The sequence below is a fragment of the Carassius gibelio genome, chromosome A1, assembly GCF_023724105.1.
Source record: "Carassius gibelio isolate Cgi1373 ecotype wild population from Czech Republic chromosome A1, carGib1.2-hapl.c, whole genome shotgun sequence".
Lineage (NCBI taxonomy): Eukaryota > Metazoa > Chordata > Actinopteri > Cypriniformes > Cyprinidae > Carassius > Carassius gibelio.
The window spans coordinates 37,311,985-37,339,926 of record NC_068371.1 but is presented as its reverse complement, the minus strand read 5'-3'; the positions used below and the strand labels follow the sequence as shown (position 1 = coordinate 37,339,926).

The window sequence follows — 27,942 nt, the reverse complement described above, 5'->3', positions numbered from 1 at the left end:
AAAATGAGTGAGAAATGCAACAGAAATGAGTCAGTCACAGCTGACAGAATCTCAAACGGAGCACCGCTGACTTTACCTCCGAAGGGGATTCTGTAAGACGTTTATTTCATGGAAGTTTTAAACTGTCCGAGTTGATGTGCAAGCACATCATTGCACTCTTACATCCTGCTTTTCCTACGCACATACCTTTAGTTAGTATATTACACGGCTCTCTAGAATACTTGATTCTGATTGGCTAGGCTGTAACAAACTCATTTTCGTATTTTTAAGCTAATCTAAACATGATAACACAACACACTGAAGGATATCTTGCTGAATCACTTATTCTAAGTTCACACCACTTTCCAGATCAGTTTCCCCTGCAGCCCCCTCAGAGCCGCCAACACAGACTGGTTTGTTTTCTTCTTGTGGTTTGTTTTGGAATAATCTTGATCTCCTACAGCCTCTCACCCAGCAGCGGCTGACAGACCTCCAGAGCAGCAGAGTAATGGATGGCTTGTTGCCACTCGCACCTCTGTCTTCCTGCTGTGAATCTATCGCTGTGGTTGTTTTGAGCTTCAGTTTGTCATGTCGAGCAGGGGTGTTAAACCTGAGGAACACAGAGGTTACCCACACCACACGGAACAACACACTGTTTCTGATCCGTCACAAACGACAGCTAGGTCTAGTGTAACCGATGGGGAAACACCTCATGCACACATCAGCTATGTTTTATTTACCTGACCTATTTATGTAGCACAAGGGTTTCACCTCACCAGACTGATTAAAAGTCAACTACAAAAATAGGACTTGTGTCCTTTGGTTGTAAAATGAAAAAAACAAAGGACAAGCATCTTATGATTATTTATTTTATAATTTTATAAAAATCAGCCAAGCATTATATAAAAGGTTATATTTTGACCATATAATATTAATTATAAAAATGGGAAATTATTTTTATATGTACAATATACATTATATTTTAAATATAGAAACAATAATATATTGTATTCATATTGTATATATTTAAAATGTAATGTATAATGTACATATAGGAATGTATAATATAAATAAAACATTCTTATTATTATAAATTATATAACCATATATAATCTAGTAATCTTGTTCTGTGCATTATATTTCAATATATACATATGCCTATACACACACACACACACACACACAAACACATTATATTATATATAATTTTAATAAACATATTGTACTTTCAAACACACACACACACACACACACACACATATGTATATATATATATATATATATATATATATATATATATATATATATATATATATATACACACATACACACACACATATATATACACACATACATATATACACACATACATATATACACACATACATATATACACACATACATATATACACACATACATATATACACATACATATACACATACATACATATATATACATACATACATACATATATACATATACATACATACATACATACATACATATATACATACATACATACATATATATACATACATATATATATATATATATATATATATATACACTTTTGTTCTATATTTTAAATATATAACAATATAATATATTTTGTAATATAATTATTTTTAATTTTTATATACATACATATATTCTATATATATGTGTGTGTGTGTGTGTGTTTAGGTATATATAATATACACAAGATTAGATATGGTTATATAAATTTGTTTTAGTGAAAATGAATTGTCGAAAAAAAAATTGTTTACGATCGATGTGCTTCCCGCCCACAATCGTGACGTCACAATGGCCTGCCCATGACGCACGCTGAGTGAACGCGCTGCAGTGGCGCTAGAGAGTAAGCATTATTAAAACACGGCGGAGATGTCAGGCATTGTTTATGTTGCGTGCTTCGGCAGCTGGTTTAAACGCTGAAAATAGCCTCGTCGTTCCCTAGTAACCACCGGAGTACACCGGTTCTGCTTTAGTCATCGCGAGGCGCTGAAGTCCCTGTCGTCCTTCCACAAAGCTGTTCATGCTGTTATTTGTGGAGTGGGAGGTGTGCGCGCGTCTCGAGGAGCTCCAGGAGGACTGTGCATGACATATTTTAATATTTATCCATCTGCTCCGATACAGTAAGTGTTATATTTGACTGACAATTTATAATTTTGCAATATACACCCGACGGATCTTCAAAGTGCGTCGCTTCCCTAAATCGGCTGCGCGCTTGGATAAACTGGAGGACAGCGACTCCACACTGGACCACGGATCGAAGATTTGATTGATGTCCTAGTGAGAAACCCGAGCTGAAGATGTGGGTGAACCCTGAGGAGGTGTTGCTGGCCAGCGCGCTGTGGATGACCGAGAGAGCGAACCCCTACTTCATCCTGCAGAAGAGAAAGGGTCACGGAGACGGCGGAGGAGGACTCGCAGGTAATGAAGCGCGCGCACGCTCCTGTCGTTCATGATGACAGCTGAAGCTCAGGTGTGTTCATTCATGCCTGCACTCTCAGGTGGTGATCACTGAAAACAGATCCCGGAAAAATGCTCTAGGATTTACGTTCAAACTATTTTCAATCCGATATTGCTAGTATTTTTCACAAAAAATACACAGAAATGGAAAGTAACACCGAATTAAATGTGAAATTTCAATGAGTAAGACTGAAATTGTGTTTAAATATAAAAACATACTCTAACTATTTTTATTTGCATGTTCGAAAATTTTTTTTATTTAATAGTATTTTAGCATTTTCCCGATTTATTATTTATTTTATCAGCATAATTTCAAAATAACATGCATTTTAATATTTCATATTCATAATGTCTGCTTTTTGCTGTAGTGGCATGGACAAATTTGTGCAAGTTTGTGCAAAACTTGCTGATTCATGTTATTCAGCATATTTGGCCATTTGTACAAGTTCCTTTTTTATCCTAAAAAAAGAGAAAAAATTATTAATTTAGAATTTAACTGGACATTTAAAAAATTATTTAATATTGATAGAAAATAGGTTTCCAATCAGTTCTACATAATTACCCTCTATATATATTTAGGAATTGGTTTGGATGTATGATTGTGCATAATATGAACCTACATGGATTTATATAGCCACATAATCATATTATTTCCATTACTGCTGTGAACAGGCTGTGCAGAGAAGTACAGATGCATTAAGACACCATAGAAATTGCTCATTATTGTTTCTCTGTGGGGGTTTTAATGTGGCCATGGTTGACCAAATAGCAAAATGGCCAAATATTGGCTGTTTAATCAAAATAAAAGTCCTTCTAATGGGCTATTAGTGACCAAACAGGCTCAGTAAGGTTCAGTTTGTTCTCAGTGCCGCAGGACGGGACACTGAGCTGGTTTGATGTTGGCTAATAATATGTTTTATTGACCTCACCTGGTGACCTGACCTGTGGTTATAGCTGGACAAGTGCAGTTATGTATTGTGTTCTTCTCTTTATCTCTGACTGAAAGAAATTATGCTGGAGCCTTGAAGGGAAATTCTTGCACAACTCAGAGTGACTAGCAGGGTTCATTGTTCTGTAAGAGCCAAAATGTCGCCGGTATTTGTGCAGATACCTCTTTGTGTCTGTCAGTGAGAAAAGACAGATGCAAAGCGTACACTAGCGAGGGAAGATGATGTCATTGTTACAGAAATGTGCAAGCTGTGTGTCAGTGAGCCTGGCACGGCCAGTCTTGGATAGCCAATCAGAGTCTTGGATAGCCAAAGTACTAGAAACAAACCCAATGTACATGTTTGTGTATGTTTACATACATCCCAACTGATCAAATATCTTGTGAATTTTTATTCAAACATGATTTTTTTATCAAAAGACAAAGGCGATGTACGCTACTTGTGCATGGCGATAATATGGGTTTCGAAACATTTTCTTATTTGTTTCTTTAAATGAATTGCATATTGTAGATTCATCCAATTTCTTTTTTGTTTATGAGAACGCAAAATGTGAATCACAAATGAGATGATCTCATTAATGTCTCGCTTGTTTCTCACTTTTAGAGCTCTATGCTCAACGGCTAACTCATTTGTGCCTTTTTGAGGCATTTTATTAAAAACATTTGAGACAAAGTTGACGCTTTAATGATAAATGCTTAAAAAATTGTGGTGAACTATGAAAGAGCAACCTTTTAGCAATCAGATTGTAGGTAGTGCCTTTTTTAAACCTTCACAAAAATACTTAATTCCAATTTTTCGATGTCCAGAATGGTTTTACAAGATTGACTGATAATCGGTTTTACCGATATTTATGTTTTTTCCATAAATGGATATTGCCTTTATAATATTGGATCCACCGATAAATGGAGAATTGCGTGCAAGACTGCCACAAACGTGTTCACAGATAAAGTAACTTGCTTTGCCTTAATAAATAAAGTTAAACATAACTGTATTAAATCGTCATTAATGAGGTGCATTACATAAAAGCTTGATATACATAATCTATGAAATAGAGACTCACAGAGTCGTGTTATCCATCAAATCATGCCCCAGTGACATAATTTAATAAATTAAACAGGCTTGAATGAGTGCATGATGGAAATAAAAAAAAAGAAGTAAAACAATAAATAAATACAGGTTCTGCATATCGGTTATCGGTCACATCATCATGCAAATTATTGGTATTGGTTATAAAAAATAAATAAATATCAGTCAGTCTCTAATTTCTCTTACTATACAAAGGCCCAGTGCTTTACTTCCATCCAGTATGAGCCCAAACATCTTTTCTATGGCTAAATACAGATTAAGTAAACAGCTCTATTGAGTTTTTATGCCATATAGTTGTATCAGGTTGATGCTGTTTTTGTCAGAGCGGAGATGAATTCAATTGAGAGCAGAACTCCTACTATATTTAGAATGAGAAGAGACAACAATGAAATGTTCCTCCTATAACTTCTTATCCAAGCATCCTAATAAGACTGGCGAGAATCGCTGGACAGATTGATTTGTGTTTCCCTGTTGGCATATATGTAGGCTATGTAGTGTAGTACTCCTTACTGCATTGGTCAAAGTGCAGTGTACAGCAGAGCAGTTTCCCATAATGCAGTGCGCTCGACTGGACCTTCCATATGCAAATCTTTATTATGCAAAGTGCAGAATTTGTATATTTTATAGATACAATAACTGGACACCACTTGCTAAATCAAACCTGTCCCAAATGAGGTCTTGTGACGTCAGTGTAGTATACGGTTGTTAAACCATTTATTTATTTCATTTCTTAAAAATAGTAGGCAGTGTGCAGTGCAATCTGAGCCATTTGCTAATATTCAGTTTGACCATTAGAGGATCTAAATATTGCAGACTGACCTCTTGACTCAACACGAAGAATACAAACATCCAGTATTAATTGAATATTATTTATATACTATTATATTTTCAGCTTATGTTTGAATATTATTTTTAGTAATTTAATGTACATTTTTTATGTTTTTGTTTTCTATTTATCGTTATCTTTACCTTATTAAATAAAAATAAAAAAATGTTTTAGTCATTTAACTACTTATTTTACTTCTGTTTCCAGCCAAGGCAACATTTCTAATTTCCATTTAAATTTATTTTACATATTATTAATTATTAAGTTTATTATCCCTATTTTACTTTATTTCACCTATATTTCTATTCACAAAACATCTTTCTTAATAGTTTTAATTCTGTTGAACAAAACTGCAGACATTAATGCTGCCTAGAAATATTTTAACATTTTAAAATTTATTGCCAGAGATGCACCAGTCGACCAGAATCAGTTTTCCACATTAATTTCACAAATGAAAATCGTTCCAATTACAGCCAGAGCTTATTGTTACCATCTCTTTTTCAGTTCAGCTCAGTTTAGTAGATTTGCAGCATACTCTCTCAGACATTTAACAATTCACAACTGGCATGCCAGTCTACCTGACCATCAGTTAGAGGAAGAAGATTTTAAAAATGTAATTGCTTGGGGAATAAAATATCTTTTTGACCTATTTTGAAGCATCTGGGAACATAATATCTACGGGCCGGATGGTAACAATTCAAAAGTAATGAATAGATCCATGTTTTTGAATGAATCGAGTGATTTAGTGATTCAGTAACACATTCATAAAGACAGTCACTTGCATTGTTTCTGAATGAATCAGTTGAATGAATGACTCACTCATTAAAACAGTCATTTTCTGCCACCTATTGGTGGTTTGGTTTCATATTTAAAAGTATCATTGCATTTTCCCCAAAATGTCTTGTTTGTATGGTTATATATTAATAAATTAGCAATTTTGCGGTGCAAATGCATTTATGCTTAGCTTCATCAAACAGTCTGTGTAAATGCATCTAATGCCACTTCAGTGTTTGCTGATACTGATTTCAATTGAATTTACCTCCTTCACAGATTATACTGCACTATATTTTGAGAGTTGTTCAGGATTTCATTATGTAAATGTTTTTGCGTTGGAAAAAAAGTAGAGTTTTGTTTGTGTATGCTGCCAATTATAGAAATAAAATGGGTATTGGCAGGTCACACTTTAAAAAAAAGGGGGAAATCGGAATCAGAATTGTTTTATCCAAATCACTTATTAAAAACGAAAACCCTATAATCTCATATCATGTTGCCTGTATTTGTCATGTAGTGTGAAGGGATTTCGAATATACATATATTTTTATATTATGATGCTTAATGCTATGAAATATGTCAAATATTTGTGAGAAGGAAGTTGTTTTGTTCCGTGTGTCAAAAAAACTGGAAATACAGGAAGTGGAAAAGGTTTATCACAGAATGAGCTGAATGTTGTCTTAACCAGCGCTCAGCACAGGGCTCTGAGACTCAAGAGATCATGCGATCCTTACAGTATTCTCAGATCTCTGCTCTCTTGTTTTGCAACCATGGAAACCGTGGCTCATCCGACCATATGAAAGCAGGAACAGAAATCATGTGTTCAGGAGGGAGATGTCATTTCACATCTGAGCTCCAGCAGAAACGGGAAGTCGTGTTTGTTTGGAGGATCCTGATTCTCGCATTTAAGTCTGGCAAAGTCTGTGGTGTAAAAAACGGCTACATGTACAGTATGTTCACCTTCCTAATGCACTCTCCTGGTCTTATTGTGCATGATTCATCAGTGTTCTGTGCTAAATGTACTCTTCATGCTCAAACTGGCTGAACCTGCCCAATCCGCACTGGAGGTTTGGAAGCGCTCCTCCTCTGATCTGTCTTCATTCGTCGTGTCTGATGCTCTGATAGAGATGTTAGCTCATTCTCAGCGGTTGCAGGCTCGCCCAGGGGGTTTACAAGCAGCAGCTTGATGTGTTTGTTTGTGAGCCAATCTACACACAGTTAGACTATCATTTTAAAGCAGTATCTTAGTTGGTTTACTGTTTTTAGAAGATATATACATATATACACACACTACCATTTAAACCTTTATTTTAACCTATATATTTTTTATGGTTTTATGGCTTCTGCTCACTAAAGCTGCATTTATTTGATCAGAAATACAGTAAAAATGGCTATATTGCAAAATATTATTTCAATTTAAAATGATCGTTTTCTATATGAATATATGGTAAAATGTAATTCATTCCTGTAACGCAAAGCTGTAATTTCAGCATCATTCCTCCAGTCTTCAGTGTCACGTGATCCTTCAGAAATCATGAAAATATACTGATTTGATGATCAAGAAACATTTCCGATCATTCTCAATGATATATATATCATTTTGGCCAAACAGCCATAGTAACCAAGCAGCCTGAAAGTCTTTAATGCAAAAACTAAAATGAATCATGTATCATGAAACAGACAGTTTGAATTATGAATTAAATACATTAACCAACCGTAATACCATTCTTGCTGCTAAAACTTAAATCAGGGACAATCCCGAATCCTCATTTTCTTAATGCTCTCATGCCTGCGAGTCCCAGGACAAGGGTCACAGGATCACAACACGAGTCTAATGATGTGCTCATTATTGACCTTTCTTAACTTTATACTCAAACTAAAATGAGTAACTGAAACTAAATCAAATTGTTTTTTAAACACAGATATTTCCAAGAAGTAAAAAACGAAGTGGTCATTCTGAGTGTATGTTGTCTGTTGTCTCTCAGGTCTGCTGGTTGGTACTCTTGACGTGGTGCTGGACTCGAGCGCCCGTGTGGCCCCGTACAGGATCCTCTACCAGACCCCCGATTCCCTGCTTTACTGGACCATCGCTCACGGTAACACACTCCCTCTCATCCGCTCGCTGCCGGAGCATTACCTCATGCCCCACTGCCTCTAGTGCAATCTGAACTGAAGACAGAAATCAATGTCCACTTTTCTTTCAAACGCTGCTCGACTGAACATGATGTTCACTCACTGTCTCCGCTTTTAAAATTCAGTTTAGATGTTGAAAACTTCAATGTAGCAATCAGTGTTTTAGCCAAGACGGTGTTTGTTATTATTCTGTATTCGTGAGTAACACATTGAACTGAAACAAAATGCATTTTTACATTGGTAGATATATTTTGCTCAAGGCCTAAATAAAATTAATTGCATGTGAAGAAACATAGATTAGTTGTCACAAGACCAGAATTTGAATAGTTAGAGCAACACCATTAGTTTTCAGTAGCTGTAAGATACCTTTTATCTTATAAATCTGAATACAAATAAAATGGATTTAAACATTACTTCTAATTGGTAAACAATGGCAAGTAGCCTTTAATGTTTTTCAGTTAAGTAAATACTGCTGTAAAAAAAGATAAAAAACTGTTAATGAATAAATAGATTATGCTAAACAATTATTGACATGGTAGATATTTGTGTAATAGTAATTTGTTAATTACATATATTACTGCAAATTAATAATTATAAATAAATACGTACACACACACACACACACACACACACACACACACAGATATGGTCTTTTTTAAAGCAATATAAATATCATTAATAAAATCAAACCAGATTCTGTTATAGGATTCTTGACATGTTAGATATATTTGTGTAAGAGTGATTTATGTTATTTACACTTGACAAAACAAACAGTTTTAGGAGTCAGTGGGAATACTGAAGAAGTTTCATCAATCTCGTACCACTACAAAAATTTACTTGATATCGAGCCTCTTAACTATTTCACTATTTAATATTTAAAAAGTATTACTTTTAATCATAAATAAAAATGCACTGATTTAAATATTATTGCTAATTAATAATTCTAAATGAATAATACATTAGAGCCATTTTAGGAGCATTTTCCTTTTAATTAAGCATTTCTAAAATAAAATAAAATAAACTTTTCAGTAAATAGAAGGTGCTTGAAGTTTTTTTTGTATCCAATTTGTGGAGGCATACTAAAGCTTCAAAAGTTGTTCTAGAGTTGTTCAAAAGTACATATTTTAAAAAAAAAACCTCTTTAAGGGATGTTAAACACAACCTGGAGTTGAATACAAGATGAATGTATCAGTAAGATTTGTATGGTCTTCCCACAGTATTCCTCATCATAGCATTGAGCTCCAGCCTCGAACATTATGTGTGAAGCCAAAAGCAAACGCTGTCTTCCCAGAGGAACGGAGAGTGCTCTTATTCTGAGCTAATCTGCTTTACAGGCCACTGCGAATGCTGCTTCATGTTTCACAAGCTGTTGCTTTGCTAGCTGCAAGCCATTTGGTAAAGCTGTTTCTTTAAGACCAGAGACCCGTTTGCCTCTTCTGAGATGTGCATTTGTCCTGTGAAAAGTTTTGCATGACTGTGCATAGGCGCTTTTTTATTTTTAAATGTATTTTCTAGAAATAATCCTAGGCTAGTGCATCGGCAATTTGAGACTGATGCTAAAATAAACAACTTAATAAATGTATAAATATATAATTTAATAAATGCTTAGTAATAAAAATGTCTATACTATAAATATACAATTTTAATATTAATGTTAAATTTACTATTAATCCTATTATTCGTGTTTACTATTTAAATATATTGTTATTTTATATATATATATATATATATATATGTGTGTGTGTGTGTGTGTGTGTGTATGTATATGTATGTGTATATATATATATATATATATATATATATATATATATATGTATATATATATGTATATATATATATGTATATATATATATGTATATATATATATATGTGTGTATATTTATATATGTAATTTGTCAGACATCAACAATTAAATTCATTTAATGTCATTATTAATATTTAATATTAAAGTTACATGTATATAGATTTATAAAAAATAATATTAAGATTACATTTAATATATTTAATATAAATTTTTAGTTGTCAGAAAATCTAAACAGCTAAATTAATTTAATGTTATAAATTAACACACATTATAATATTATTATAAATATCTAAAAAAAACATAAATATAAAATTATATAAATATTAGATTTCTTTGTTGTTGTTTTTTTATTTTATTCAAATATTATTAATATTTAATATTAGATTTCACGCACGTATACATATATTAAAGCTTAATATTAAATATAAATTTTAACACTTATTATTATTTTTATTTTTTATTTATTTTTTTAGTTTTGGTTAAACAGCAAATGGAGCATTGATAGTTAGTTTTTTAAATAATTGCTTATTTCCCTCTGTACATAATTGAAGGACACAGAACGATTTTAACCAATCATGTGTCTTGCCAGTAATGTGCTTGATTTATTATCTGAGGAGAGCTGTGCTAAAACAGAGCTAATTAAATAATGAACCCGAACCCATCTGCTGTTCAGATCTGAGCAAATGAAGTCGCTGCGGAAATGCATCATGGCAAATGTGTGGATTAGTATGATTTGATGACGCAGAGGTATTTGTTTCTGGCAGGGAGCTCTCGTAAGGAGATCACGGAGAACTGGGAATGGCTGGAGCAGAATCTGCTGCAGACGCTCTCCATCTTCGAGAACGAGAACGACATCACCACCTTCGTCAAGGGCAAAATACAGGTGACACATTAGCGTTTCAAACACGCTATTCATTTCATCAGTGCTTAAGTGCTTACACGTGTCTGTCTGTGTGCTTGTGTGCAGGGCATTATAGCCGAATACAACAAAAGCCATGATATCAGAGAGGATGATGACACGGATAAGTTTAAGGAGGCCATCGCTAAGTTTCGCAAGCTCTTCGTCATGCCGGAGGAGGAGAAGCTGGTCAATTATTACTCCTGCAGCTACTGGAAGGGCAAGGTGCCGCGGCAGGGCTGGCTGTACCTCAGCATCAACCACCTCTGCTTTTACTCCTACCTGCTCGGGAAAGAGGGTGAGTACTGCCCCCGATGGATACGATGTGCAACAACACATCAGGGCCGGGCGTCTGGTCCAATTGTATTTCGGTTTTGAATTAAAAATGTCAGCAAATGTTACAATTAGACATGTTGACAGTACACCAGTGATAACAGTTTAGAGTCAGGACCGTATTGTTAAACATACTGGCTTTGTGTTTTTACATTTAAAAAGACAAGATGAAGGTGGTGGATTGCGGAAAAACACAATCAATCATCAATAGTTTTATATTATTAAACTGGTTACATTATTGACAATATCCCCCTGAAGTGAGTAGCAGGGTTATTATCGTTAACACACATTTAAAACTAGAACCATTTAAAAAAACATGTGTTACTTGAAATAACATAAATGTTAACTAAAATAAATAAAAACAAACTATAAATAAATTGGTCAATGGGGACCATCAACTGTAGGTGAACTATCCCTTTAAGCATTAAAATAAAACAAAAATATAAAAAAAGTACAATTAAAAACTATATAGACATTTTTTTTTCTTTAAATTACAAAAGCACAAAGCAAAAAAAAAAATTTTTTTCAATAAATAAATATATAAAAGATAAATTACTAATTCAGAATATTAAAATATATAATAGTATATCAGTGATATTGAGAAATAACACTGGTGAGTAGTTATTGACTTCAGTTCATCTTTTAGTGCTCAATCCTGTTCTGTTCACACACAGTTCAGTGATTTACACATGCTACAAACTAATTAACTCCTGAAAAATACAGGTAATGGCAACCATATTTACAGAAAATCTACACAGTGTGAGGAGCTGAACTGAACAGCTTGTTGTTATTGACATATTTAAACACGTACCACAGTTGTGGTGCAATAAATCACAGGAAACAAAGTACTCCTTGACTCAGTTTTGCCAGATATTTCTATAAAAACGGTAAATAGGATCCAAGCGTGTTATCTTGGATATAAACCGAATTTAAAATGGATTGCTTTATTAGCTGAGCTGAGCATAAACACCAAGCACAAAGACGCTTAATAAGCATTGTTTATAAAAAGAGGACATGGCAACCCTCCAAGAGAGCACTCTGCAGAGCAGCCTTCCCAACTTTCCAACCAAACATGACGGCTTTGTTGACGTATTTTAGTTAAAATCACAGAACATAATTGTCTTTGGTCGTTGTAATATTACTTTTGTAAAAATTCGCAGATACCAAACATGCAAGACGGGAAACCTTTGCAGGTTACATTGCAGTTTTGCGAGCGAGTTCTGTTTCATATACACTCGGGATTCACTCCCATATTTAGATGCGGTCTTCACTCCTGACTCAGTGTGAGTACTGGTTTGTTTCAGCTAAGCTGGTGATCCGCTGGGCCGACATCACTCAGCTGGAGAAGAACGCCACGCTGCTGCTGCCAGACATGGTGCGTGTCAGCACACGCTGCAGCGAGCACGTCTTCTCCGTCTTCCTCAACATCAACGAGACCTTCAAACTCATGGAGCAGCTCGCCAACATAGCCATGAGACAGCTGCTGGAAAACAAGAGCTTCGAGCAGGACCGCTCTCTGCCCAAACTCAAGAAGAAGTCGCCCAAGAAAGTGTCGGCCCTCAAAAGGTGTGTGAGTTCAGGGATAATAAAGTTGACCTTGACCTTGACGATAAAGTAGATCAATCAAGATCAAGTGATGGTAGAAAACTGATAGGAGTTGAAATAATGTATATGTAATAATGTGTGTATATATATATATATGTTTTTGCACTGATGCAACATTTATTCATTTGCTGCAGATTAATCTTTTGAAATTTTTCCCATAAAGTGTAAAAATAAATCTGTTTATTTAAAAGAAACTTGTTTAAATATTTATTTAAATTTGATTACACTCATTTAGTTATTTATCTAACTTATTTTATTAAATGAGCTCCTAGTGAAGTACTATTCATTTGTGCAGAGTTTATTTCAGTAGATTATCAAAAATAGACATTACTAGTTTATTATGCATTGAATTTAATTTCTTGCAAAAAAAAATCATTATAATTGCTGTAATTATAGCGGTATGTACTGTTACTGTGGAATATATCTAAATAAAAAATTCTTAATAAATGTAAACTAATTAATAAATTCAAATAAATTTAAATAAAATAAAAATCATTTTTAGATTAGATTGGATAATATAGACTTGTATTTATTATATTTATATTTTTATTATATTTAAATATTTTTAAATCAAGATACATTTACCTGAGAAGCTAAATTACTTATGATATGAAGTATTTGATAAGGGTGCATGATAAATATCTGCTGAACCGGCTTTACTGACGAGATGCGCATTAATTATCGGCCGATATTTATTGTTTAGCATTATTTTACTGTAAAAAAAAAGTTAATAATCCTGATTATGAAATATTTTTCCATTGAGGTCAGTCACAGAACAGCTGCATATTGTATTTATTAGATAATATCAGAAACTTAAGTCCGATTCCTACAGTAATTGTCTTAAAAATGGCAGCTGAAATACAAAATAGTGAAGAATTATATTTTGGAGTGAATGGCCATCTGTCATCTGTGTGAAATTGAGAGTAGCAAATCCTTCTGTGAGAGCTTAGAGGATTATGTGAAACTTAGACATGCATTTCCACCAGTTTTATAGCACAGTGACAGTATTGTAGAATTTTAGGAAACTTATAGCAACCTTTTTCATTATTCTATTGTTTTTGTGACTTCAGGGACTTGGATGCCAGGGCTAAAAGTGAGCGATACCGGGCACTTTTCCGCCTGCCGAAAGATGAGAAATTGGATGGGCACACAGACTGCACACTGTGGACTCCCTTTAACAAGATGCACATCCTTGGACAGATGTTCGTCTCCACTAATTACATCTGCTTCACCAGTAAAGAGGAGACCACCTGCAGTCTGATTATCCCACTCAGAGAGGTGCGTCACACCAAGAGTACACAGCATGCACATTAAACATGGTTTTATCCTGCATTCTCTACAGTGTTTTACAATCCAATCAGTTCTTGCAACATTAAGACATTTTGAATATTGATTATGGCACATTGAGGACATAAAATGGGTTGTGAGTGGCCTTTTGCATCTTTCTTCACTAGGTGACCATCGTCGAGAAAGCCGACAGCTGTAACGTCCTTCCCAGCCCCTTGTCAATCAGCACCAAAAACAAAATGACCTTCCTCTTCGCCAACCTCAAAGACCGGGACTTCCTGGTGCAGAGGATCTCAGACTTCCTGCAGCAGACCACCTCCAAAATCTACTTTGAGCGGGAAATCACGAGCAGCCTCAGCAGCTCAGACGACGAGGTGGGAACAACAACGTTTATTTGTCTATTGGTGTTTATTCCTAGAAATATTTCTAGATTTATAGTTTTACTATATTTGTATATAGACAGTACTGTTAAAAAATTAGGCTCGGTAAGATTTATTAAAGAAATAAATCGGGGGAAAAATGGGAAGCAAGGATGGATTAAATTGAACAAAAGTGAGAGTTATAGTGTTACAAACGCTAAATGCTGTTCCTTTGAATTCTCTGGTTATTTAAAAGAAGAAAGAAGTCTCTTCTGCTCACCAAGGCTGCATTTATAATAAAAAAATGCCATAAAAACAGTAATATTGTGAAATTCTTTTATGATTTAAAATAACTGTTTTCTATTTCAGTATATTGTAAAATGAAATTTATTCCTGTGATCAAAGATGCATTTTCAGCATCATTACTGCATTCTTCAGTGTCGCATGATGCATATTTTTGTGGAAACAATTTTTTGAATGTTTTTTGAGGAGAACAGCATTTATTTGAATGTATTTGCTGTACTCTCTTGTGTCTTGTGCTGTGTGTGTGTAGGTGTACTCGTGCAGTCCGCAGCGCAGCGTCCTCAGCTCTGAGGGAGACAGTGACAGACAGTTCAATCTCAATGAGAGCAGGGTTCCCACTGCAACACAGGCCCTGATGACCATGTACCGCCGGCGCTCCCCGGAGGAGTTCAACCCCAAACTGGTACCACAGCACTGCTTTTAGCACTGTTTACTGAGAGCAGGGACGGAGAAGGACAGGAACTGATGTGAATTCAGGACACAAATGACAGGATTATTAGGATAGAAATGTGTCCTGACAAATACTGCAAGGGGCTGTGTATTATAGTCATTTTACCATGGCTAAGAGCTGCGCCTTAAACGCAGTTAAATCACTGCTATGTATGACCTTGAGTGGCTGCTTGATTTTATAAAACAACAGGAAGACACCAATGTCAAGTCAATGGTTATATTTGTAATTTAAAATGAATATTAATTGTCAGTGTAAACAAATCTTATGCGAAGATGTATAGATTTGGAGCTTAATTATTGGCTGTTGACAAACAACATAGCATTTTGTCCCAATGTTTTGTCCCAGTGTTATGTTAGTGTCAGTGAAATACAATAATAGTTTATTATTATATATTTTTTTATAAATTTTTATTTATTTGTTTTAGCTGATTAAGTTTGAGTTATTTTAGTATTTCAAGTTGAACTAAATCAAAATAACCTGAACCTTTTTCTTTTGTTGCCGTATTGAATGTAGGTTTTCTCATATTTTATTTTTATAATAAAGTATAATATATGATTTATAAAAAAAAAGTAACATTTATTTTCATATTTCATTTCAGCTATTGTTTTTATTTGAAGTACTAAAAGTGTTTTTAGTTTTAGTTGTATATGGTGCGGTTACAGGTGTCTGTTTCTCAGCATTTGCACGCTCCTCATCCAGTCAGAGTTCAAAGGCTGGAGTCAGATGCAGGTCATTGTGGGTAAAGCACATACTTTAGTAAGACGCACACAGGAAGTGCACCTTATGAGAAGACCCTGCAACAAATGACCTGAAAAAATCTGCTTATCCAAGTCATTTGCTTTAAAATGACTAGGCTTTTTTTAATTTGGTAACACAGAATTAGGGCATAAAGCTTGCACAGACTTATGCATTTTGCATTCAGAAGAGTATTCAAGTCATTTTTGACTCGTAAGATTGTCTAATCTAAATCTTTTATATACATTAAATGCCGCACATTTTCAATTTCAGAATAGAAAGTGATTGAATAGAAGTCCACGGCTCTCTGGCGTCGCTTCTTTGCCAAGTCTTAGTTTCCTTCATCAGCACTTCTGAAGATGAAGTCGAGACCGTGACAGTGATGAGATGCACTCTTTACACTCGTATGATTTCAGGCTAAAGAGTTTCTGAAGGAGCAGGCCTGGAAGAATCACTTCAGCGAATACGGCCAGGGAGTGTGTATGTACCGCACAGAGAAGACCAGAGAGCTGGTGCTGCGGGGCATCCCAGACAACATGAGAGGAGAGCTCTGGCTCCTGTTTTCTGGTGAGTCATGCGGCCCACAGCTGGCTGAAAACAACTCTGGATTCAAGTTATTAATAACTAATCAGATAACCAGTCATATCACCTACACACACATACATTATACATCAGAATACATTAAATATGGTTTATGTGGACCATGATGTGTTTTATGCAAACAATTATTGTCTAAATAAATGAATACTAAAACAATAATAAAAAAAAAATGAAATAATATCATTTAAAAATGTCTAACATTTTTGTTGGTAAAAATATAATATAATAATGAAAAAGAAAACGATGACGTATTTTTTAAGCAAAAATATGCAAAGAAAATGGAAACATGACTCAATAGTTATTTAAAAAAAACAAACAAAAAAAAACATAAATGCATTTTAAGTCCGATTTTAAGAAAATGAATTTAAATAGGCAAAGCAAAAGGAAATTTGACCCAGACTACGTTAAATATGGTTTGCTCAGAGTATGAGGTGTTTAATGCATTAAATTATTTTCTAAATAAATAAAAAATAAAGAAACGTGTTGGTAAAAATAACCATTATAAAATAAACAATAATACATTTTAGGTTTGCATGCAAGATGTTCTATGCAAGAATCAATAATCAACTCTTAATGTCCTGATTGCAAAACCAGCCACTGCACTAGACTTAGTATTTGTATCTCTGTTTTACTTGTGCCTTCACCTGCTTTTGTTTTTGTTTTTTGTGTGGTTGTTTTGTGGTTCAGTGCACATACCTGTTTGTCTAAAACAGCACTGCTTCCTGTTTGTTAGATGGGAGTCCGAGTCATGCACACTTGAAAGCGTTATAGGCCAGTGCACAAACTGAATCACATGACTGCACAAACACACTTCTGCTGTAGAAAACAACAGCTGCCTTGTTTGCCTTCACAGTTGTCTGCATTAGCACGAGGAACAATATGATAAAATCATCAGCCTGAAATAGCTTTGAAAATACCTCAAGTAATGTTAAACTGCCCTCTTGAAGTTGAACAAGTATTATCAGTATTCTATCATAACAAGTATTATTATAATGATCAGCTCAGACAATTCAGTGAAATGTGGCTAATGAAGTACAGAAGCAATGAGCAAGTTGTAACCAAATGTACATGGTATTTTAATATGATGGTACGTGTTTTTTTGTTTGTTTTTTTGCATTATGCATATTCAGACTTATGTTTATATATATATATACACAAGTAAAAAAAATATCTAAATATCATCTGAATGGTTTGTATACATTTGAGCTGTTGATTATTTGAGGGATCTGTTGTTTATCTGTATGTTGGTGTGTTCAGGGGCGGTTAATGAGATGGCCACTCATCCTGGTTATTATGAGGATCTGGTGGAGAAGTCGATGGGGAAATATAATCTGGCCACAGAGGAGATCGAGAGAGACCTGCACCGCTCTCTTCCTGAGCACCCGGCCTTTCAGAACGAGATGGGCATCGCTGCCCTGCGTCGAGTCCTCACTGCGTACGCCTTCCGAAACCCCAACATCGGCTACTGCCAGGTACCACCCACAGCAACACACCATCTGTGATAAATGCCCCCGCAGCCCCCTCATAATGCCTGTCTGTCGTCTTCTGCAGGCCATGAACATCGTGACCTCCGTCCTGCTGCTGTACGCTAAAGAGGAAGAGGCCTTCTGGCTGCTGGTGGCCTTATGTGAGCGCATGCTTCCCGACTACTACAACACCAGAGTCGTGGGTGAGCTCCGGGATCATCCGGCTTCTTACATCCCACCAGTGGAATCACTGAATGCTGACATAACGTGGAATTTACAGTATAACACAGTTTGTGACAGAAACTTCATCTCACTCCAGTCACTTCAACAGTATTTCTCCATTTCAATTCATAACACTATCATCAGATACACACAAAAACTCAAAGGTCTTAAAGGACATATATATTACAAAATAAAATACAATAATATAAAATGGATTCACCGTGAACCAATGAAAGTGTTATTGAATAGAATGTAGACCTCAAAGTAATTATAATAATAAATTGCATTTATTCCATGTTTTTATTTTAATAGTAAACCTTTGTTGTGCAGCAGTTTGTTTGCCAAAAAATATAAGGAATTGATTCATTTTCATCCGATTACATTTTAAAAGATTAATTAAGTTGTTAATGTTATACGCTTTTGTTTGATTACCAACATTTTGGATAATAAATGTATATCAAATGAGGGCTTGAGACGAAGAACCATATGAGTCCATATTTTACATTTTTGAATAATATTTGTTTTTTAATTTGGACTCTGAATATTATATTACTTTTTTTGTTTATATAAAACTTTTTTTTTAATAAAAAGATAATAAATCCAGAAGAAATTAAAACAGAATTTTTGAAGAAAATTGTATATATATATATATATAGAGAGAGAGAGAGAGAGAGAGAGTACTGTTTTTGTACAAAATTAATTTAATGTGTGTGTGTGTCAGGTGCTCTGGTGGACCAGGGTGTGTTCGAGGAGCTGGCTCACGTCTACGTTCCTCAGCTGTACGACTGCATGCAGGCTCTGAGTGTCATCTCCACCATCTCTCTGTCCTGGTTCCTCACGCTCTTCCTGTCCGTCATGCCCTTCGAGAGCGCCGTGGTGGTGGTCGACTGCTTCTTCTACGAGGGCATCAAGGTCATCTTCCAGCTAGCGCTGTCGGTGCTCGACGCTAACATCCATCAGCTGCTGAGCTGCAAAGATGACGGAGAGGCCATGACCATCCTGGGCAGGTGAGACAACGGCATGCTTCTGAATACGTGTAGTACATGAATGTTGTGGGATGCTGCCTAGTAAGTATGTGTAGTGTTCTGCATATGTACTGTTCGGCAAAGTCATATGTTGCATACAATGTCGAGTATATACCGTATTTTCCGGACTTTTTTTTTTCGCACTTTTTTCATAGTTTAGCTGGTCCTGCGACTTATAGTCAGGTGCGACCAATAGAAAGCATTACCGTTTACAGCCACGAGAGGGCGCTCTATGCTGCTCAGTTCTCCTGTAGTCTACACTTAAAACATAGAGCGCCCTCTCGTGGCTGGAGACGGTAATGTTTTCTCTTGGTTCTAAATAAATGCGACTTATAGTCCGGTGCGACTTATAGTCCGAAAAATACGGTACTGTACTGCGAATTTAGTATATGTTGCATACTGCATAGTGAGTATATAGTCTGTTATCACAGTTTGCGGTATAATGCACATTTAATGTATGTATTATACTACAGTATGTAGTTAGTACATATATTCTGTACTATATGTATATGTAGCGAACTACATGGGAACTATACTGTAATATATGTGTATAGTGTACTACAAAGGGACTATACTGAAATATGTGTGTATATAGTGCACTTCAAAGAGTATTTATATACAGTAGTATACAGTACTTATCGAATGACTGTGCTGATTTTCTTCGATCTGCTTACAGATGAGTGTGTGTGCTTGTGTCTGTGTGTTGTAGGTATCTGGACAGCGTGACTAACAGGGACAGCACTCTTCCTCCAATCCCTCATCTTCACTCTCTCCTGACGGATAACAGGGATCCGCATCCTGAGGTGGACATCTTCAAACTCGTGCGCATCTCCTACGAGGTCCGTTCCTCTCAAGTTCTGGCCTTGTCTCTTAAAGTGTGTTTTCATGGGTTCTGTCCGTGTCGTGTTGCATGTCAGCTGATGTTCACTGTGATCTGCAGAAGTTCGGCTCTATCCGGGCGGATGTGATTGAGCAGATGCGTTTCAAACAGAGGCTGAGAGTGATCCAGGCCATTGAAGACACCACCAAACGCAATGTGGTAAGCAGACTCTCTCCGTACTGACACTAGTGTTTCATTAGCGCTCAGGCAGAGGATCTGGGAGATTCATCTCTTTGGCTCATGCGCTGGTTTTGCAGGTGCGGACCATCGTGACGGAGACACCCTTCAGCATCGATGAGCTGGAGGAGCTTTATACTCTCTTTAAGGTCAGTCACATGATGAGCTCATGAAGCAGCCAGTGACATCTACAATGAGAGTGTGTGCTATGATTAATGATAGTGACTCTTCTGTACACAGGCTGATGGATGCAGTGTGTGTGTTTATATGTTGCAGATGCTTGAGTTTTTATTAGAGATAAATCATAAGCAGTTCTTCAGGACATTCAGTGGCTCTCATTGACACAGAAAGCACACTGAGGGTTTCCCTGTGTCTGGATCAAAGCCATTTCTGTCCCAAATGTGTTGCTAATTTAAAGAAAGAAATGTGACTATTAATCATAGAAAACTTCCCATATGGTAATAATAAAAAAATGACACAGAAAATGGCTTTTCTCAACAAGCTGGAGTAAAGCCATTTTATTATTTTTAAATGTATTATTATTACTGACTTCATGATCATAGTTTATAAATAGATATTGATTAGTATAATTCTCAAAATAATAATAATTTGAATAATTGTATTATTTTTGACTTTTCTTAATGAAAATTTCATTTAATAGTTCTTGCTAAATAATTTTTAATTAATGTATATTGTGTTATATTTTTTTTATTGTCTTTACACTATTTTATTGTTTTTACATTATTTGCCTATTTAATTGTGCTTGCTAAATATTTTTAAATGTATTATTATAATTAGTTTATGTAGCATACTATACAATACTGCAAATTTAGTATATGTAGCACACTATATAGTGAATAAATGTAGTCTGTAAGCAGTGTTGTGCACTGCAAAGTGAGCATATTCATGTAATTGCATATTTAATGTATCTAGCATACTACAGTATGTAGTTGAAAATTAATACATCCAAATTAGTTAATTCAATAAAAATATTTCATAATATATATAATTCAAAAATATATTATGCAATTTTTGTATTTATTGGTGTTTTATTATTATTATCATATGGTATGATTTTTCTTTTTGTTGTTTTATTGTGATTATTTTGGTCATATTTAGTGGTACTTTGAATAAATCTGAATGCAGCTCATCCAGCCACACTTTAGACTTTCAGTCTGTTGAGGCAAACATTTAATAAAAGGATGAAACACATCATGCATTCCCATTTAAACGCACATGCTCCATATCCGTTGACTTTATAAGATGAATACTAAGACCTGTGCATGTCTCTGTGCCCCTCAGTCCGAGCACCTGACCAGCTGTTACTGGGGCAGCACCAGTGACCCCAGCAGCCGTCATGACCCGAGCCTGCCGTACCTGGACCAGTACCGCATCGATCTGGAGCAGTTCAGAGTGCTGTTTGTGCTGCTCTTCCCCTGGGCTGGCGGCACACACACAGACGACCTGGCCCTGCGCGTCTTCCGTCTGCTCGACCACAACGCAGACGCGCTCATTAACTTCAGAGAGTTCATCTGCGGCCTCAGTGAGTGCGCTTTATCATGACCAATCCCACTAGAAGATTATGAGGACACATGCATTATGTAAAAATAATAATAATGTGCACAGCGTTAGTAGTACGTTTAGAAGTCAAAACTGTATAATGACATTACGTTTAAAACATTAAATATATGATATGATTTAAATCTGTTTCAATTCAAAAGTGCATTGTGTTGCTTGTTTTTGAACACTTGCTTTCCACTTCAAGGTGTCCTGTGTCACGGTGACCTGACGGAAAAACTCACATTTCTGTACAAGATTCACATACTTCCAGGTAGGTGAGAATCTATGGGTGTAAAAGAGAAAATCAAATGTTTAACACTGTTAAGATGGTGCAGATGAATACAGCTCATACAGTTCTGGGACATACAGTATTAGTATTTTATTTATAGTATTTCTATTTATTCAGCATTGCATATAGCTGTTTTTCTTTGCACATATGCATACTGTATATTATGTGTAGTGGCTGTAAGTTCTCGTTTGTGAGAGGAAACATGGATAAAAAGCAGAAATGAAAGTGAAGACGGATGTTTTGTTCTTTCTTCACACACACGTGTCACAAACAAGTGAAGTCTGGGACAAAATTAACCCACAAATCAGAAGAATTATCCTTAAAGAGGATTCAAGATACAAGTACTAGAGATCATTGCATTCTGTGATTTGTATGTGTCATTATCTGAATCAGATCTGAATGTATTTGTTGTTTTCAGAGTTGCACCCTGAGCAGGAGGAGCCCGACTCGGCGTGTGAAGCTATGCAGTATTTTTTTGAGGACATCGCCCCAGAGGCTTCCAGCGGTACTGCTGCATGCTCACACTTACCTCACAAGAAACATTGTTACACCAAAATAATAGTGAAAATGATTCTTGATGCCCAGTCCAGAAACTGATGCTCTGACCTCTCGTTGATAGGCCTCGACCAAAAGAACAGAGCCGAGAAGCACGATGGTTTTGTCACTTTTAAAAGTGAAAAAGGTGGGAGAAAATACCCTCTCTGTTTATACAGAGGACATGAATCAGCTGATGTTTGATGTTGGAGGGCTGTTGAAATGTGCAATGTTCTCTCTTTGGTGTAGTTAAGAAAACGCACACTCCAGATTACCGGATGTACCTGCGCCTGTGGAACCAGGAGACCAAAGCAAAGTTAGAGAACATGAGGGATCTGCCCAAACTCAACCAGGTACATCAGAAGACCAGCCAAAGAGACTTTATGAGCTCCTATTAAAACAGCTTGATTCTCCATTCAATTCACAACCCGTCAAATATGTGACCCTGGAGCACAAAAGCAGTCTTAAGTTGCACTGATGTATTTGTAGCAATAGCCAACAATACATTGTGTGGGTCAGAATTATACAATTTTCTTTTATGCCAAAAATCATTAGGATATTAAGTAAAGGTCATGTTCCTTGATGATATTGTTTACATTTCCTACCTTAAATATATCAAAATCAATTATAATTAGTAATAAGTGACTTCATTTCACAACTTTTTTTCAATATTTAGATTTTTTGTTGCATCCCCAGATTCCAGATTTTAAATATTGTCCGATCCTAACAAACCATACCATAACAATGGAAAGATTATTTATTCACCTTTCTGATGATGTATAAATCTCAGTTGCAAAAAATTAACCCTTATGACCCCTTATGAACCCCAGGGACATATATAAAGAGGAGTCATTTCAGAGTCCGAGCAAGAAAGCTCATGAAACTAAACCCGCTCTTTCTTCACAGTACATTGCACAAGAGACCAGGAATGTGTTTTAATAAAGTAAATATGAGATATTTTGAATTCCTGTTCACTTAAACATGATAAACTGCCAGTGGAAAATGTGTTTTAAAAAAAAAATTACTAGATAGCTAGTATATTTAGCTTTTTATATTTCAATATTTTGATTCTAATTCACAACATTGATTGTTTAGTTTAAATAATGGTTTCTCTGATAAAAAAAAGGAAATACACGTATAACTAATGAATATCATTATGTATATGAATTGATAAAAAATATATAGTAACACAATATTATGCATATTTATACAATTATTATTATTATATTTTTAGTTTAATGGACATTTTAGGTACAACTGCATGTAATTCTTAAATTTTATATATTACATAATAACAAAAATATTTTTATTTGAATTGGTAATTTAATAAATTTACTTTTTTGTAGATTAAACTATATAATTTTATTATATAGTATATATATAGAATATACAATTTATATATACATGCTTATATATAATTATATATATATATATCATAGTATTTATTATATACTTATTTTAATTATCAATGTAAAAAAAAATATAGCACTCTTTTTATACATTTTATATATAAATCTCTCACACACACACACACACATACGTGTATATATAATAAATGATAATCTTTTACAATGATACATACTTTTTTTTTTATTCATGTATTGCGTGATTTTTATTTTAAAATGAATTCAGTTATTTTTAATTTAATATTTTCTTTTTTTTTACCTAATAAAAACCTATAAATAAATCTGCTGCATAGCAAGAAGATTAGGTTTGTTAATTCATGAGTAAAATCTGACTCTGTTTTCTCTTCCTTCTCCAGAGTCAGTTCATCGAGCTGTGCAAGACTCTCTATAACATGTTCAGCGAAGACCCCAACGAGCAGGAGCTGTATCACGCCACGGCTACAGTCACCAGCCTGCTGCTGGAGATGGGAGAGGTGGGCAAGCTCTTCTGCAGTCCCGCTCACAAGGACGAGGACGAGGACGATGAGGACGACCGCAGCCAAGCGTGCAGGAGCAAGCAGGAGCGAGCACGCCGCAAACCTTGCGATGGAGAGACCAACTCCTGCTTCACGGGTCCGTTTGAGGACATCAAACTGGAGGACTCCTCGCCCAAAGACACGGCCATGTCCTCCGCCATGCTCATCTCAGACGACGAGACCAAAGACGACACGTCCATGTCCTCCTACTCCGTCCTGAGCGCCGGCTCCCACGAGCTGGACGATAAGCTTCAGTGCGAGGACATCGCGGAGGACACCATGCTCATACGCAACGGTGAGCCGTACACTGGCGTGGGGCATCATGGGAACACAGGTTTACCTCACAGCGCCAGCATCGATAAGGACTGGGCCATCACTTTCTTGCAGTTCCTGGCCTCGGTGCTCACCGAACAAGCCCTGGTGCGCTACTTTGAGAAGCCTGTGGAGATCGGCGCGCGAATAACCAACGCCAAGAACGTTCGCAAGGTGGGACACCAAAACATGTCCCTAAGTGACTATGAGATCTCGCTGTCAGGCTAACTTGCTAAACTAAAAACTATTACCTCTGCGTTCAAAACTCTGATTCGGGGTTGAAAGAGTAGCTATCCAAAAAATCACATTTGAGCATCATTTACTCACTTCTATGTTCCAAACCTGACTGACAGTAATTTTTCGTGAAAAGTTAATGCTAGTTTTTCCATGCAATGAAAGTGGAATGTGACCATCTCAGTTGAGCTAAAAAAAAAAAATGATGACAAAAAACATAAAAAATAGACTATATAGTGAGTTTTCTAAAGCCATATGCTAGTAAATAACAATCGAAAGTTTAGTATGTTTCTCTCACAAAAAACTATTTTATGAGTGTAATAATCATAATAGCCACTTTTATGATGTTTCATTGTAATTTTTGGAGCTTGAAATATTAAGTGCACACAGAAAACCCTGATTGTTGTGGTGTCACTGTTTCTAACAGTAAATATAAATATAAAATTACACAATATAGACTTATGCACTATTTATTGAGTTTTCTTAAGCTATACGCTAGCAAATAATGACTTAAATATCAGTGTGTTTCTCATATAAACCTATTTTATGACTTAAGATGTTTATCGGTAAGTTATATGATATAAATCTCCATTATCCATTGTATGGAAATTAGTAGCATGGGCATTCGTCAAAATATCTCCTTTTGCCTTCTACCTTGAGAAATGTCCTCATACAGGTTTGGAACGACACGAAGGTCAGCAAATGATGCCAGATCTTTTGTTTTTGGTGAGCTGTCCCTTTAACTAAACCTAATCTGATCTCCTCTTAAATCAGCGTGAAGCTTCAAAGGCTTGATGTTTGCGTGAGCTCGTTAGGGAAAGGACAGTAATGAGTTTTCCCGGAGGCTGCTCTTTGATCTGATGACAGAGGGACCGTGATGTGACCAACAGAATGACCTTTTTACCTGAGCAAAGTCTGAGAGGACCTGTTGTATGCTACAGTGCGCTTGATGTTCTTTATAAACAGAAATGGTAACTAATAATACCTAATACAGTTAGACTGTTCATCATAGTAATCACGTCTAGATTAAAAGAGCATTCACAGGGATCGTGTGGATATACGTCTGGGACATTTAACACAACAAACTCCTGACACCGAGGAAGGACACTGGGATGTTAGATGTCATCTGGGATTGTTGAAACAACATTTTCTGGAAGCCTTGCTATTAAATGACATGTAATTTCCCAGATTTCTCATTTCGCGCTTCCTCTCTCAATTGTTTGCACCTGCACCTTGGGTTTTTCTTCTTTGTAAAATGTGAGGATGATCGTAACCTGTCAGTGCTGAAACATTGGATATGAATCAGCTGAGAGGCGATGCTGTCCAGCTGTGTTTAGTGTCTTATTTATGGTGTATCTTCAGGTTTTATTTGACTGTGATCTCACCAGGCATGTGGCATGTCTGCGCACCTTCTCATAAATTATTGTTTGTTTTTTTTAAATGGAGGACTTTATACTTTATTTCATGCTGCTATTTTTAAGTTTACATTTTAATGTGAATGGTCGAAATCAAACTGTAAATTATTTAGATCACATCCAGGAATTAAAAGTGTGAAAGTAAATATCCTGTCCTGTTATCAATAACTCTCCACTTCTATTTTATTTATTGTTTACTGTATTACAGTCTATTTGCAGTACAAAAAGTGGGGTAAAACTATTGAAAGAGTTTTTTTTTTTTTAAAGTGTCAGTGAAAGGATCCTCAGAAATGATTTGTGATTTCTGTCAGTAAACCTTATTAACATTTAAATTGAATTTTTATAACATTTCAATTGAAATCCTAAATTTTACTAAGATCAAATTAAGACAGATTAGGTAGCAGGGATGCAGATTTTGGCTAAATAAAGCTGTCACTGAATTATTTTTAATAATTAGTTATAAACTTGTATTCCCAATATAATTATAAAATAATAGATCTTTTTTTCGTGTAAATTCAAAGCTTGATGAATAGGTAAATTGTTAAAATGCATTAATAGAAAATGTTTTTATTAAAGTTAAATATCAATTGAATGTATTTTGTACAATGAATATCAATTCAACATAATATATATATATATATTATTTTTATTTTTTAAGCATTTTTATTTAACCCTATATACATTCTTTATTATTTACATTGTATTGCGTTTTATTATTTCTTTATTATTTTATTATTTTTGTTTATTTGATATGAGATTTCAAATAAAAAAATCACATATTAGTAGTATTAGTATAGGAACATTAAAATAATGCAAATGTTTTAGGATAATCTAATTAAAATGTTCTGCTTGGTCATGCTGAATGTGGCTGTTGTTGAGTGTAATGACCACTAGAGTCCAGTAGAGCTGTGAGACTTTGTGTTTGAAGTCTGTACTGTTCTCCAGAGTTCATGGCTGTAACACAGGGATGTGTCCTGAATGAAATGCCGTGTCTCTCCACCACTGACGTTTAGAGGGTGTGCGCGCAGACGTCCAATCATACGCTGATGTTCTCTGATCTGCCCAGTACTGGAGATACTTGGCACACACATAATAACACCATGCTGTCTCAGTCAACAAGTCCTACGTCAATACCAGACAATTTGTTTGCAAAGACTGTGCTTCAAAATGAACTTTTTAGGAGCAAAATATCATGTAAATAACCTATTTACTACTTGCTAAAGCACTCTTCCATCACTAACTACTTGATAAGTCAGCTGTTTATCTCTTTCAGTTATCCACTTACCTATCAGGTATTGTTTTAACTTTAACCTTGTATC

At 35.3% G+C, this 27,942-nt stretch overlaps 1 protein-coding gene across 1 annotated transcript; it reads left to right on the top strand.

The window, feature by feature from the left end:
- The first annotated feature begins 1,816 nt into the window (after positions 1-1,816).
- On the top strand, positions 1,817-26,769 carry LOC128020184 (TBC1 domain family member 9). Its single transcript, XM_052606891.1, has 21 exons — positions 1,817-2,411; positions 8,066-8,176; positions 10,782-10,900; positions 10,985-11,213; positions 12,553-12,814; positions 13,924-14,131; positions 14,308-14,514; positions 15,053-15,205; positions 16,405-16,555; positions 17,846-18,060; positions 18,140-18,257; positions 18,998-19,283; positions 20,011-20,140; positions 20,242-20,340; positions 20,439-20,507; positions 21,661-21,901; positions 22,124-22,189; positions 22,626-22,712; positions 22,827-22,889; positions 22,991-23,094; positions 24,504-26,769. The coding sequence occupies exons 1-21, from the start codon at positions 2,291-2,293 to the stop codon at positions 25,200-25,202; spliced, it is 3,738 nt and encodes a 1,245-aa protein (XP_052462851.1). The 5' UTR covers positions 1,817-2,290; the 3' UTR covers positions 25,203-26,769.
- The last annotated feature ends 1,173 nt before the right edge of the window (positions 26,770-27,942 follow it).